The 12964-nt window shown below is 53.9% G+C and overlaps 1 protein-coding gene across 2 annotated transcripts in view; it reads right to left on the bottom strand.

Annotated features, from left to right (window-relative positions):
• BSN (bassoon presynaptic cytomatrix protein) overlaps window positions 1-12964 on the bottom strand; it is a 115635-nt gene that overhangs the window by 20968 nt on the left and 81703 nt on the right. For both annotated transcript variants that reach the window (XM_045386264.3, XM_065540581.2), the window contains exons 3-4: window positions 8054-8938; window positions 113-580 (exon numbers count right to left, since the gene is read on the bottom strand). In XM_045386264.3, coding sequence (XP_045242199.2) covers window positions 113-580; window positions 8054-8938 — 1353 coding nt within the window. The remainder of the gene's footprint in view (window positions 1-112; window positions 581-8053; window positions 8939-12964) is intronic.

Here is a 12964-nt window from a genome sequence, read left to right as displayed (position 1 = left end):
GGCCCCAAGGCACCTGTCCTGAGCCTACAGTCTCAGCCACCCAGGGAGGTAAGCCTTTCCATAGACTGTCCTATCTGAAAGCTAGGGTCTCTGGGAAGTGAATGGGACTGACCTCCGCCTCCCCACCCTTGGGGGCTTCTGGAACAGCCTTGACGACAGGGGTGGCAGGTTCAGCCCTCCTCACCCCACTCTTTACTTTAGGAGTCCCAGGGGTTGGGGTAGTCTCTGGAGGTGGCTTCGGCATGGGCTCAGCTTTAGTGGGGACTCCGGTCTTCTTTTCCTGGGCACTGCTTGGGGTCTTGCTGGGTTCAGAAGCCCTGAGGGGCTTGGCCTGGGGGCTGGCCTTGGTGGGCAGAGGGCTGGCCTTGGTGGGTAAAGGGCTGGCCTTGGCAGGCAGGGGGCCTGATGGCTGGCCCAGCCCCTGTGACCCTTTCTGCTTCAGAGGGGATGCTCCAGATGCACGGTGAGGGGCCCCCACAGGGGGCTGCTGTGAGGTGGGTGGCAGCACAGGGGTCGGCTCTCCCAGGCTGCCCTCCAGTAGCCGCTTGGTTTGGCAGTTCAGACACAGCCACTCTGTTTTCTGCAAGGAAATGGAAGACGGGGTTGATGAAAATTAAAAAGACACTGAAGTCCTCAAATAATATTTCCATAACTATTTCTGTAACCTTAGGGAGGAGAGAACTTTCAAAGCATGACACCAAAGACATAAGGAAAAAAAGACAGATCGATTTACTACCCCCAAATAACCAACTCCCCTATCCTTAAGATGAACATACACAAAGTCAAAATGTAAGTAACAACCCCAAAGAAGAGTACTTTCCTTGACCCACAGAGAACTTTTCACCCAGCCAGAAAAGGGGAAGATCTGTGGGGAATGGGAGGGTCTAGCCCTAAGCACAGGTGGAAGCTGAGGTCTCAATCTGAGGGAGCAAACAGCTCCTAGCGGGCAGTTGAGAACTCTTGCAGAACAGGAGTGGCATCCAAGCATGGAGCACTTCCTGGAGGCACTACTCTTCCCCTGCCTCCCAGCTCTCAGGTCTGACTCCCTCCTTCTCCACACTCTTCCCCAGGTAAGGGCTATGCTAGACAGGGTGCAGACTCCTGGGGCCAGGGGAGGCTATCTGGGAGTAGCCCTGCTTGGTGGAGGACAGAGGGGCTATGCAGTCCTCCCTGCTCAAATCCCCAGCCCAAGTCACCTTGTCTAAGGCCAGCAGAGACCCTTAGGTAGAGGCTTCTTCCTGCCCCCAGGGCACTGGACTGTTCCTTTGATGGGGACTATGTGTGGTGGTCCTTGTGTCAGGGGCCCTGCTCCTTCCAGAGCTGGACTGGGATCAAATTCTCAACCATCAGTCCACCACTCTCAGGATCCTCTACTGTTTCAGGCCCAGGGTTGGGAGCTGAAGACAGCCATGACTCAGCAGACAGACAGGCACTGGCATGCAGCCTTTCTGGAGCCCACAACCCCAAACAGGTCATTTACAAGTATGACACAGGTATTAATGGTGAAGCTCCCAGAATACAAGAAGCGAAGTCCAAGTCTCCCAGCCCCAGCTGCCTTGTACAGGTGTAGGGTTTGGGCATCTCTGTGGCCTAAATGGGTGATTCCTGAAGCAGGTCTGAGGCTGACAGGGGCATGTCTCCCAGTAGCCTCCTCCAGAGTCAGGGTTCCTCCTTGGCAGGATTTGAAGTCCTTCCCTGGCCCACATGCGATGGGAAATGAGAGTTACAGGGGAGCCCAGAGCAGGGTCCCACAGACACCTGTGCCTGTTCTTACTCTGAGGCACAGAGCCTTATTACTCCCTCCGTCCTGCAGGGAGCTCACTCATGCCAGGTGCCTGGACATATAGGCTCCCACCAGCAACTCTGTCACTGAGATGGACTGTAAGAATCACAAGGTCACAAAGCCAGAGAACTGGAAAAGGAGGTGACCCTTGGCCCTTGCCACCCCCAGGAAGGCTAACAACTTCAGTACCCTCACCTCACATGCTGCCTCTTACAGCCTTGGAAGTCTGGTACCCCTAGGGTGCCTGCCTCAGCCTGGCATCCTAGGGCCACCATGGCAGATAACATGTCAATGATTCTGCCCTGGTTTGCTGTCCACAGAGAGCTACACTCCACTTCTCTTCTCTAGGCTTCAGCAGAGGACAGGCTGGGCAGGTGGTAGGGCCTTGGTGTGTGCTGAGGGACAGGCTTGCTCCGCAGGCTGGTTACTCAGGGTCGAGACTGCTTCTTTCCCACTGGAGCTTCTGCTCTTCCCCAAGGCCCAACCCTATGCACAAGTCCCAGGCAGAGGAATGGGGCAGTGGCCCAGCTGTGGAGGGGAACCCTTTAGATGCCCTACATACATATATTCACTCTGTTCTCTGCACAGCCCAGCCCTAACACCACTTTTGACTCCCTTGAACCTTATCTGACGCTCAATGTATCTCCACAAAAAACCCCACGAGGCAGTAAGTGCTGGCCACTGGCCAGGACCCGGGCTCACTTGGCCTGGCAGGGTGTACCCCCAGAAGTGCCTGGGGAGAATTCTGGATAGGTTGAGACCAAGCCCCAGAAGAACAAGACATAGGAGAGCACACAGCCTGATCCAGGAACCCTAGCTCACACGCCCCCAGCATCACCTGTGTACACAATGGAAATTCCCCCATGTCAGAAAGGACTGTGAGGTGGCAAAATGACCCCGGAGAGATGGCAGGGCTATAGGCAAAGACCAAGAGAGAGAGCTCTGGAAATAAGCAAACAGCCCCTTCCCCAGCCCTATGGTCAGCATGATGGGTTTAGGATCTAGGCCCAGTGGGCTGGACCAAGGCAATGCTGCCCTAACTCCACTTTGGAGCCCTGTGCACACCCATCCCATGTTAGGCCTCTTAAAGTTTGGTTATCTGCCCTGGCCTACCTTGGTGGCCTGGCAAACCCCTAACTCCATCTCTGGCCTGGAAACCCCACACAGAAGCAACAGTCTAAATGAAACAAGTCACCTTGGAAGGGTGGTCTGGATGGAGGAGGCAGACCTAATGCTAAGTGCTCTCACCAAATGCTGGAGAGGCCTGCTTGCCTGAGCCCAGAGGCCCAGCCCTCAGCAGAGATGTTACCTGTGGTCACATGCTCCCTGGGGCTTTGCTCCTTCATACACTTATTCACGGAGACAGCCAGGTTGCAGGTTGCCTGGCAGGCCCTCTTGCTCCTGGCTCTGCTGTAGTAGGCAGTGGGGAAGGGAGAGCAGGCAGGAAGAGGCGTGTAAAGTAAGGGCTAAAAATAAACATTGACCTGGCTGCTGGAGGCCCTTCACAAGCCCCCTGGGAGTGGGGAAGAAGGGTACAGGGCACTGGTGCTGGTAGTAGAGCCAGGGGAGACCTGGCCCAGGCCCAAGTCTTCTGGGGAATGAGAATCAGGTGGAAGGCAGGCCATGTAGAATCTCTGTGTCTGGGGGTGGGGACACAGTTGCTGGGGTTCCAATTTCTTTATTCATTCTATTCTCACTTTCTCCAACCCCAACATACCCCTACCTCCATCCCAATAGTTCATTTCCTTATTCTTCTGCTCGTTTCCATTCCCCAGTTTCAGTGTTCATTTCTCATTCAGCCATCCATTGATTGCACAGCCCTCTTGTACTCGGCCTCACTCAGCCCATGCCAGCCCCAGTCCTTGGGAAAGTGCTGCCTGCTTACCCCTTCACCTGGCCTCTTTGACAAAAGGGCAGGGGATGGATAATGGGGTGGCTCTGATGACTACTTCTGTCTCACTCCCTCTGTCCAGTTCCTTTCTGGGGCAGAAAGGTACAAATTCCCTAAGGACAATCATTACCTAACAGTGGGAGAGGCAGGTGTGTATGCCATCAGATGGCACTCAGTGGTTCAGGGCATCACTATTTAGGGTAAAGGAGGGGAAATGAGATGACTGAGTTAGTGGGGTACCTTCTAGGCACGTGAGAGCTGCTGCCTTCTGGGACCACTTGCTATTGTGCCTTGTGACTCGGGACAGATCCTGCACTGTCTGCTATCGTCTAAATAAACCTGCAGTCCACGTAATCTTTTCATGTGTGGAGCTGGCCTGCATGCCAGTATGGTTATGGTGACACCAATCCCAGTCAATGCCCTATGGCCAGCTGCCTGGCCCTAAACACCCTCAGCCCTGCTGCCAGACCAGGGGGCTGTGAATGAGAACTCTAGAGAAAAGGATGCCCAGGGGTCATCTTGGAGGACACTGGACCACAAGGATGGCCATCACTGGTGCTGCTATTCCTCTCCTGACTCTGCTACCCTGAGCCTCCCTGTCATTGGACATGCCTAAGCTCCTTCTTTCTCGGCCTCTTCCTCTCATAAAATAAACCGTCCCTGGTGTCCCCAGTGTGTATCCTTGTGGCTGGGCTGTACCCCCCACACTCCCCAGCACAAAATGTGTTCATTCCCTGTGGGGCATCCCTCATGATACCAAGAGCTTACACTGGGCACAGGGTCCATCCACAGCCAGATAGGGGCTCGTGGGGACGCTTCCTGTCTCACACAGAGACCCTCTTTTAGGACACTCCTGTTCCAATATCCTGGCTTAAGGGCCGACTGTGTCAGGCCTTGCATAAGTATCTGAGGTACAGCATCTCACCTGGTTCTCACAGAAACCTAAGAGGGAGTATTGTGGTCCCTATTCTACATGGGAGGTAACAGGGCCTCTGGCCTGATGCCCCTGCTGCAACCCCTGCCCCAATGAGCAAGCCCAGCCCCACATATCACAAGTGCAAGGGACTTTGCCCAGGGAGGCCCGACTTCTCGAGGGCACAGCTGGAATTTTGGCAATGATGATACAATAAGAGACTGGTAATGTTACTGTCACAATTCCAATTCTACTAATTTCTTCACAAACTCTATTTTGAACTGAAAGTCAATCAAAAATTAAGCCAGAGGGTACTATTATCCTTCTAAAAGATAAATAGGTAAAAAAAAATTGGAATCAACAACTCTTAATTTTATGAAATGGCTTACTAAATAGCACTATGGTTATTTTTTTCAGAGGAAAGTTCAAAAGGAAAAAGGATCCAATTTTACTCCCTCCTCTACTGTGTGCTCTGAACTCCCAATCTAGAAAGAAAGACTTTTACAGCTCAGAAATGTTCAGGAAAATTTCCAACCTATGGGGAAAATTCCCAACCCATTAGCCCAGATGGTTGACTCTGGCCTCAGGTGGAGTCCCAGGAGGTCTAACAGGGCTGTGGGGAGCTATGAGTGGGGCTCCACTGGTCTGTCCCTTCTTTGTGCACAGAGACACAGCACAGTCATTCTTGAGCCAGCAAGGTCCAGAGAGAGACAGCCATGGCAGACCCACCCTTAGGACCCGGAGAAGGACCTGCTGGCCTTACCACCACACTCCCAAGGCAGGGTAAGTGTCTCTGGCAAGTGCTGAGAAATCAGAAACCTCTAACCAAGAACACACAAAGTAGGTCACAGGGAAGCACAAAATTGCTCAGGATGCCAAGTGGCCATTGGCTGAGGTGAGATCCAAGACAGCCCACGGCCTGGTTAGGGGCCTCAATAAAGAAAAGCAATGCTGAGGGAATGGGGAACATATCAACACCAGCCCCTCGTTAGACCCAAGTCAGGTGAAGCTACACAGAGGTTTTGGTCATTGTGTGGGTAAGGCAGGATAAGGATGGAAGGACTAAGGCTGTGACCATGGGTGGGAGAGAGGCCAGATTCTTGTGACAGTGGGGAGACAGAGCTGGCAGGGTTTGGTCCACGGAGCAGGTGCAGAGGTTAAAGAGGAGGAGGTGAGGATGACCCCGAGCTGCTGGCTTGTGTCTCTGGTGGTGGATGGTGGTACAATCTCTATGGTGGGAACCATGGGAGGGGCATTAGGGCCGCCTATCCACACCTTCCCCAGAACAGCCACAGGCCCTCTGGGGACAGCAGCATTGACAGGGAGAGCTATGAGAAAGGAGTTAGAGAGACTTCATCACCCCTGACTGCTGTCAGGAGCAGCCTGGGCTGGGGATGAGGTAGGACCGGGACTAGGACCAGGACATCCCCCAGCTTTGCTTTCAGGCCCATGGGACCCATCAGACCCTGTGGAGACGAGAGTAGTCCTGGCTAAGGAGGGGGCAGTGGGGCGGGACATGGAGACAGCAGGAAATTGAGAGGAGTGTGATGGGGGGAAACACTGGCCATCAAGAGACAGAAGCTCCAGGGTCCAGGAAAGCCAGGACCAAGCAGCTAATGAGAGGCCTAGGTCAGAATCCAGACATTTCATCTAGTCAGTGTGTGGACGAAACTCTTCTGTTTGGGCAGAATCAGCACTTCCCATGGCCTGGCCCAGGGGCCGCCAAGAGGAGCTGTCAGGAACATTTATGCTCCTGGACAGAGACAGTTTTCCCCTCCCATTCATGCTCATTCTGCTTAATAAGGAAATGTGGGCTGGAAGGTCTCTTGGGGACAGGAGTCCTCCAGGCCAGGCCAACTCAGAAGTCCACTGGGGCTCACAATAGCTCAGTGTCAGGGTGCCCCACGTGACCAGCAGTGAGCTTGTGCCTGGAGGTCTCTGGGCAGAGCAGCCAGCTAGGGTTCTCCTGGTCTTGTGGTGACACCCTGGTGCACCCCTTCCCCCGAGCCAGTGAGGCAAAACTGTCACCAGTGAGCCACCAGACCTAGAGCTTGGAGAGTTGGCTTCGTGGCACCAAGAAGGCCACATGGGTGCCACATGAGGAAGTCAGTTGTCTTGCTCAGGGCTGCCCTTCCCTGCATATTGGAAAGTGTGGCCTTTGATGGCCAAAGTAGTCTTCCTGTCACCCTGGGGTCTCATGGGGACTCCTGTGGAGTCGTGGTCCAAGGGAATTCAGAACAAGGTGCCACAGAGGCCATGGCAACACCATGCTCTCCTCTCTTGTCCCATCCTGGGCCAGTGGTGGTTTGCACTCCACACACCCCTGCGCCACCATCAGCTACAAATGGCTCAGCCCAAGAGACCAGAGGGCTCAGGTGGCTGCCCATGTGCAAGATGCAAGGCCTTGGCTCGAACATCTCCTAACGTGACACAGCTGGGAAACACATTCACCTATCAAGACTGAGGGCACTCTAAGGAAGGAGACACACCAAGCTATACCCAAGGCAGCACGGTAGGGATCACATGGGTGGCCCTGGGCCAGGAAGAGTGGGCCACAGGACTGAGGGAGGAGCAGAAGCAGCATCTGCTCCTGGCCCAGGCTGGTCTAGTTCTGCCAGGGCACCTTCACCTTCTGAGCCTCTTGGGCTGGACTCCAGACTTCGAGAGAACACTGAGCCTTACACTGGGCCTCCTGCTCCCTCCTGCCTAGCGCAGCACAGTGCCCAGTGCCCTTCCCTGGAGCAGGGACTGCAGAGAGAACAGCCACAACCCCAGGTCTGTCTCAAACCTTCCTGTGGGAAAAAGGAGCATCTCTGAGCATCCCACCAGCAGCTCTAAGGAGAGCCCAGGCCCACCCTGGGTAAAATATGTAGACCAAAGGCTGTGACTTTGACAAGCAGACATCAACACTTATGACCTCAGAAGAGACAATCAAGGTTGAATACTACCTAGCTGGGCTGGAGCCTGGACAGTGGGACATGCCCTGCCCCATTGTGAGAAAGCCTCCCACCTGACCCTGGACATGGGACACAACCGTCTACCCCATGGCCATTCAATCCCTACCCTTCTGAAGGTCACAGGTCCCTGGCAGTGTGGGACCTCAGGCTCTCCTATCTGAGCAGGGGAGGGTGGTGTCTTTCATCAGGGCCATGCCCATGGTAGCTGGAAATGGGGAGGCCAGCTCAGGGACTCTGGGATCAGCCTTAGGGCACTAGTCAGAGTCAGTAGGCACCATTACCCCCAACTACTGTGCCAGTTAGTTCTCTGAGTGAAAGTTAGTTCTGAGTAGAACTGGGGCCTGAGGTAGGGACAGGAAAAGGAATGCAGCCCCTCTGCAGCATTCATTGTGCAGGGGCAGCCCCATGGCTGCTGCAGACCCAGTACTCTTTCTGGTTCCCATGCCACCCACTACCCAGGCCCAGCCTCTCATCAAGGCTCAAGGGAGCATGCTTGGTCTAGCTCTTACCTCCACCAAGTGGGGTGTTGGGTTAAAGCCACACAGGTTGCACACCTGGAGCCTGCAGGTAGTGCATGTGTTATAGTTGGCTGGGCTCTTGCTGCCCACATTGAGCTCGGCTTGGCACAGTGGGCAGGTGGCCCTTTCCTTCGGCATGGTCTTTGGCTTGGCAGCAGCCTTCGATGCTGCCTGATGTTCTGCTCTTCCATGCTTTGGACTGGTTGTTCCCCCAGTTTTCGGCAGGGCTCCAGGTCCAGATCCAGGACCCGTTCTAGCCCCAGGCTCAGTTTTGGCTCCAGGTGCTGGCCCAGGTCCGGGCCCTAAGCCCAAGGGTTTTGGGCCAGCCTCCTTGCTGGCATCACTGAAGACGATCTTGGGTGACCCCTTGCTGGGGGCAGGCTGGCCCTGGGTGTCAGCCTCAGGTTGCACAGACATGAGGGTGCTCGCCTGGGTTAGCAGCGACGCGCCAAGGCCAAAGAGCTTACCAGTGAGGCCCTCCTGGGTCTGCTCGGTGGCACCAAGACCAGTGGGCACTGCAGTGGCACTTTTGGCTGGGGCCTCTCCTGCAGGTGGCCTGGGCTCAGCTGTGGAAGGCTTGGTGGGTTGAGGGGGCTGAGGAGACACCCTCCCCACCTCTGGAGGGGCAGCTGCTTGGGCAGGCTCCGGCACTGAGGTGGCCCTGGCCATCTCACCCTGGTGGGACCCAGGCTGTAGTCCTCCTGGACCCCGAGATCTCTCTTGCTCTGGCTTCCCCAGGGGCTGTTTGGCCGGGGAGTGGGCAGGAGACAGGGCTGGGGAGTGCAGCTGCTGCTGGCTCTTGGAGCGAGGTGCAGTGGTCATGTCCATTCCCAGAGCCCTCTGCATCTGACAGTTCAGACAGAGCCACTCCTTCACCTGAAGAGAGAAGCAAAATAGTCAGTAGGGTGGCCAGGACTGGCAGTACTCATGGCTCAGGTCAGTGCAGGTCTCACAGCAGCCAAGGCCACTCCTAGCACAGGCAGGAGCACCAAGTCCTGCTCAGGTATTTCTGGGCTGCCGGGGGCAGGGTTGAAGGACAGATGGCACTCCCCTGCCCTCTAGGAGTTGCCAGGCATGTGAGGCAGAGCGGAGGCAGTCCCATCCCCCAACCCCACCCCAACCACCAACCCACTGCCTGCCAGACCCTCCTGCTTGAGAGTCATCCCTGCCACCCCCTGGCAATGCCTCAGATCTGTGCACCCCAACCTCCTTGCTTGGATGAACCCAGTAGCCTTCCCCTGCTTCCCACTTCAGGCCATTTGCACACAGCAACCAGACTGATCTTTTAAAACCTAATCCAAGAGGAAAGGCATGGCCCTAGAGCAGTGCCTGTACGCAATGGGTATTCAGTAAAAACTCGCAGAATGAATAAATAAGTGAAGAGTAATACATGGGAGAAGAAGGCATAGAGAATAAAAAGAACCCATGATTTCTATCCTGAAGGAGCTTAGAGTCTAGCTGAAGAAACAAGAGACAGAATGAAAAATCTTGAAAACAAAATAAGTGAGGGTAAAGTAATGCAATGTAAGTGACTGATGTTAAGTAGAATTTTTAAAAGCCTTTTTTTTCCCTTAAGGAAGATAGCTTTTTAAAGAAATGGGATAATTCATGCCTCCAGAGCAAAGGAGACACGTGCCACTATCCACATGATAAACACATAGTTTCCTTCTGTCATTAGCCCCATGCAGGGATGGGCACATGACCTGGCAAAGAGTCAGTTAGAGCCCTCCACGTTATCTGGTAATGAACAACAGGAGAGAGGGCCTTTATTCCTTTTCCTTTGGATTACTAATCAGAAGGATATAGCTTTGGAGCAGTAGTAGTCTTCTTTCCCAACATATGGAGAGATGCTAAGAATGACATCCATAGATGGTAGGAGTCAAGGAAAGGAGAAAGGAGTAGATCTGATGACTTCATTCCATTCCCTGGATCTGGCTATGCCTCAAGTCTACCCTTGGACTTCCAGGTACATGAGCCAATAATTTTTCTGCAAAAAGCCCACATGTAAATCAGAGCATCTCACCAATAGGATCAAACACTCCAAGTGGATTTCCACAACACCTTGGGAACTCTTCAGCACAACCCTGTCACCCACCCCAGCCTCCCCCTCTCTCTGGCCTCTTTTCCTGCCATCTCCCCTTGGCTGTCTCACTGCAGATGCTCTAGGCTGTCTGCTCTGCCAAGTGGTCCCCTGAGCTCATTTCTGTACCAGGGCCTTTGTACTCCTTATTCCCTCTGCTCCCTGGCCCAGCTTCTATAGATTTCAGATGAGGTATCACTTTCCCACCAGGGACTCCTCTGGCCACACAATCTAAAACGCTCTCCTTTAGCCAGGTGCGGTGGCTCACACCTGTAATCCAGGTACTTTGGAGGCAGAGGCAGGAGGATCATTTGAGGTCAGGAGCTCGAGACAGACTGACCAATATGGTGAAATCCCATCTCTACTGAAAATAGTAAGAATTGGCCGGGTGTGGTGGCGAACGCCTGTCATCTCAGCTACTTGGGAGGCTGAGGCAGGAGAATTGCTTGAACCCAGGAGGCGGAGGTTGCAGTAAGCCAAGACTGTGCCACTGTACTCCAGCCTGAGCAACAGAGCGAAGGTCCATCTCAAGATAATTAATTAAATAAATAAAAATAAAACACCCTCTGGGTACTCTGCATCAAATCACCCAGCTTATTTTCTTCATAGTGCTCATTCTTTCTCAAAGTGTCTACTAATTTGTTGTTTATGAGGTATCTCCTGTCCCCCAAAGCAGCCCATGAGCTCTCGTTGATAGGGTGTTCTTAGGGCTGCACACAACATGTGGTACAGAGCAGGGCTCATCCCAGAGGGGCTTGCTTCATTCATCCTGGCAATTTGGTCATGCGGGTCACAGCTCAACAAGGTGGAAGTCCCGAGATTTGGTGCCTCAATGAAAAGGCTCCTCCTCATCAACCAGAGCCAAGGCTGGAGGCCAAGGTTGTTCTCTGTCTGCGGTTGCAGCCAGAGGTTCTGAATGCACCCTGTTGGCCACCCATTCATTATGAAGGGAAGGTGTCGTCTCATCTCTGGGGCAGAAGGCCCCTTTTATTTACTCGCACATGTGACTCCAGCCCTGCTCTCTGCCTTGAGGCCCCAGGGCTACTGCTGCAGGTTGACTTGCCAGTTAGGGGGCCTGGGCTCAGGTGCCTTATCCCAGCAACCCAAGAGCAGCAGCCAAGAAGAGGAAGAACACTGCACTTTGGCGAGCACCCTCTTGTGCCAAGCACCACAAAGGGCATGTTCACAGGCATTCTCTCATTTTGTCCTCACAGGAGAGAAAACCAAGATCTGAGATGTTTTAGCAACGTGCTCTCAATGGTTCCCTGGCTAGGAAGTGTTGCTGCTGGCAAGATCAGCCCTGACAGTTCTGTGCAGCTCCTAAACCGCAGCCTGGACAGCCTGGAGCCTGGTGCCTTCTGCAGTCCTGCCTCTTCCAAAGGGCAAATCAGGCTCTAGAAGTCAGCACTGCAAACCCTGGCAGAGCCCTCCACAGGCCAATCCCAGTTCTAGAAACTCTAAGAACAGTGATGCTGAGGCAGTGAGGTGAGAAGCCATCCCCCTAGCTGGGAACCATTAACCCACCCAGATGCTTTTTAAGAAGCAAGGCAGGCCGGGCACGGTGGCTCATGCCTGGAATCCCAGCACTTTGGGAGGCCGAGGCGGGTGGATCACGAGGTCAAGAGATAGAGACCATCCTGGCTAACACGGTGAAATCCTGTCTCTACTAAAAATACAAAAAATTAGCTGGGCATTGTGGCACACACCTGTAGTCCCAGCTACTTGGGAGGCTGAGCAGGAGAATCACTCAAACCCGGGAGACAGAGGTTGCAGTGAGCTGAGATCATGCCACTACACTCCAGCCTGGGCAACAGAGCAAGACTCTGTCTCAAAAAAAAAAAAAAAGAAAAGAAAAAAAAAAAAGAAGCAAGGCAGCTTTGTCTATTTGTCTATGTTTGGGCAGAGAAAGCCAGAGAGAAAACAATTTCAGTCCCTGAACCCAGTCTAAAGACCTTTTTAGAAAGGTCATTCTTGGGAGGGAGAGGCTTATTCCCATCAAAGTGGGAGTTCCCAAGAGCAGGCCATTTCTACTCATTCGGAGAGGAACTCTGGAAGGGGATTACTCCCCAGAGGGGAAGCTCAGCCTCTGGCCCAGGGTGGCAGCCACAAATTCAGTTCTTGCTGTGGGTGCCCAGCCCACACCCAAGGTCCCATCGCTCTCATTCACCTGGGCACTGCAGCGTGTCCTGAGGTGAGACTTATTCCTGGGAAAGGGGATTTAGGAGGTAAGGCTTCTTATCCTGGGACTTTGGGGTGACTCTCCCTGGGGTTCTGAATCAGGCTGAACAAAGGCACATGCCAAACCTCCTGCACTCACCACCAGAACTTTCCTTTCCCCAGCCCCCATCATCCAGGCTGTGGCACAGGCATCTCACCTAAAATAGAATTTCTCCAAGAAAAGGCTGAAACGCCCCTCAGTGACTCATCGCCCAGATGGGTGCAGCTATTTCTATCCAGCCTTTTCCAGACAGTGAGGAACCTTGACCGCACCCTCCCCACAACCCCTCCCAGGCTCAGGCCCAGCATGCAAGGCCTCCTAAGGAGGACACTGGCTGAGGGAGCTTTCTGAGGCCAGCAAGACTTCCCCCTCTCTGCCTCCCCAGGAGTTTCCTGGGAGGAGCCCAACCTAAGCCTCTTCCTCCCTACTGCAAGGCCCTATCCCCGCCCACCCAGCCTGGGTATACATGAATAGTTCTGTGGCAGACTCCCCTGGCCTCAGTGCCAGTACAATTAGAGCCTTCCTTAGCTGCACACAGTGATGCCTCCTCATCAGGAGGTTGAACCCAGAAGGCTCCCTGTGGCTCCTAGGCCCTCTCAAGCTG

The sequence above is a fragment of the Macaca fascicularis genome, chromosome 2, assembly GCF_037993035.2.
Source record: "Macaca fascicularis isolate 582-1 chromosome 2, T2T-MFA8v1.1".
NCBI lineage: Eukaryota > Metazoa > Chordata > Mammalia > Primates > Cercopithecidae > Macaca > Macaca fascicularis.
Note: the sequence above shows the minus strand (reverse complement) of the source record. Positions and strands in the feature narration are given on the sequence as shown.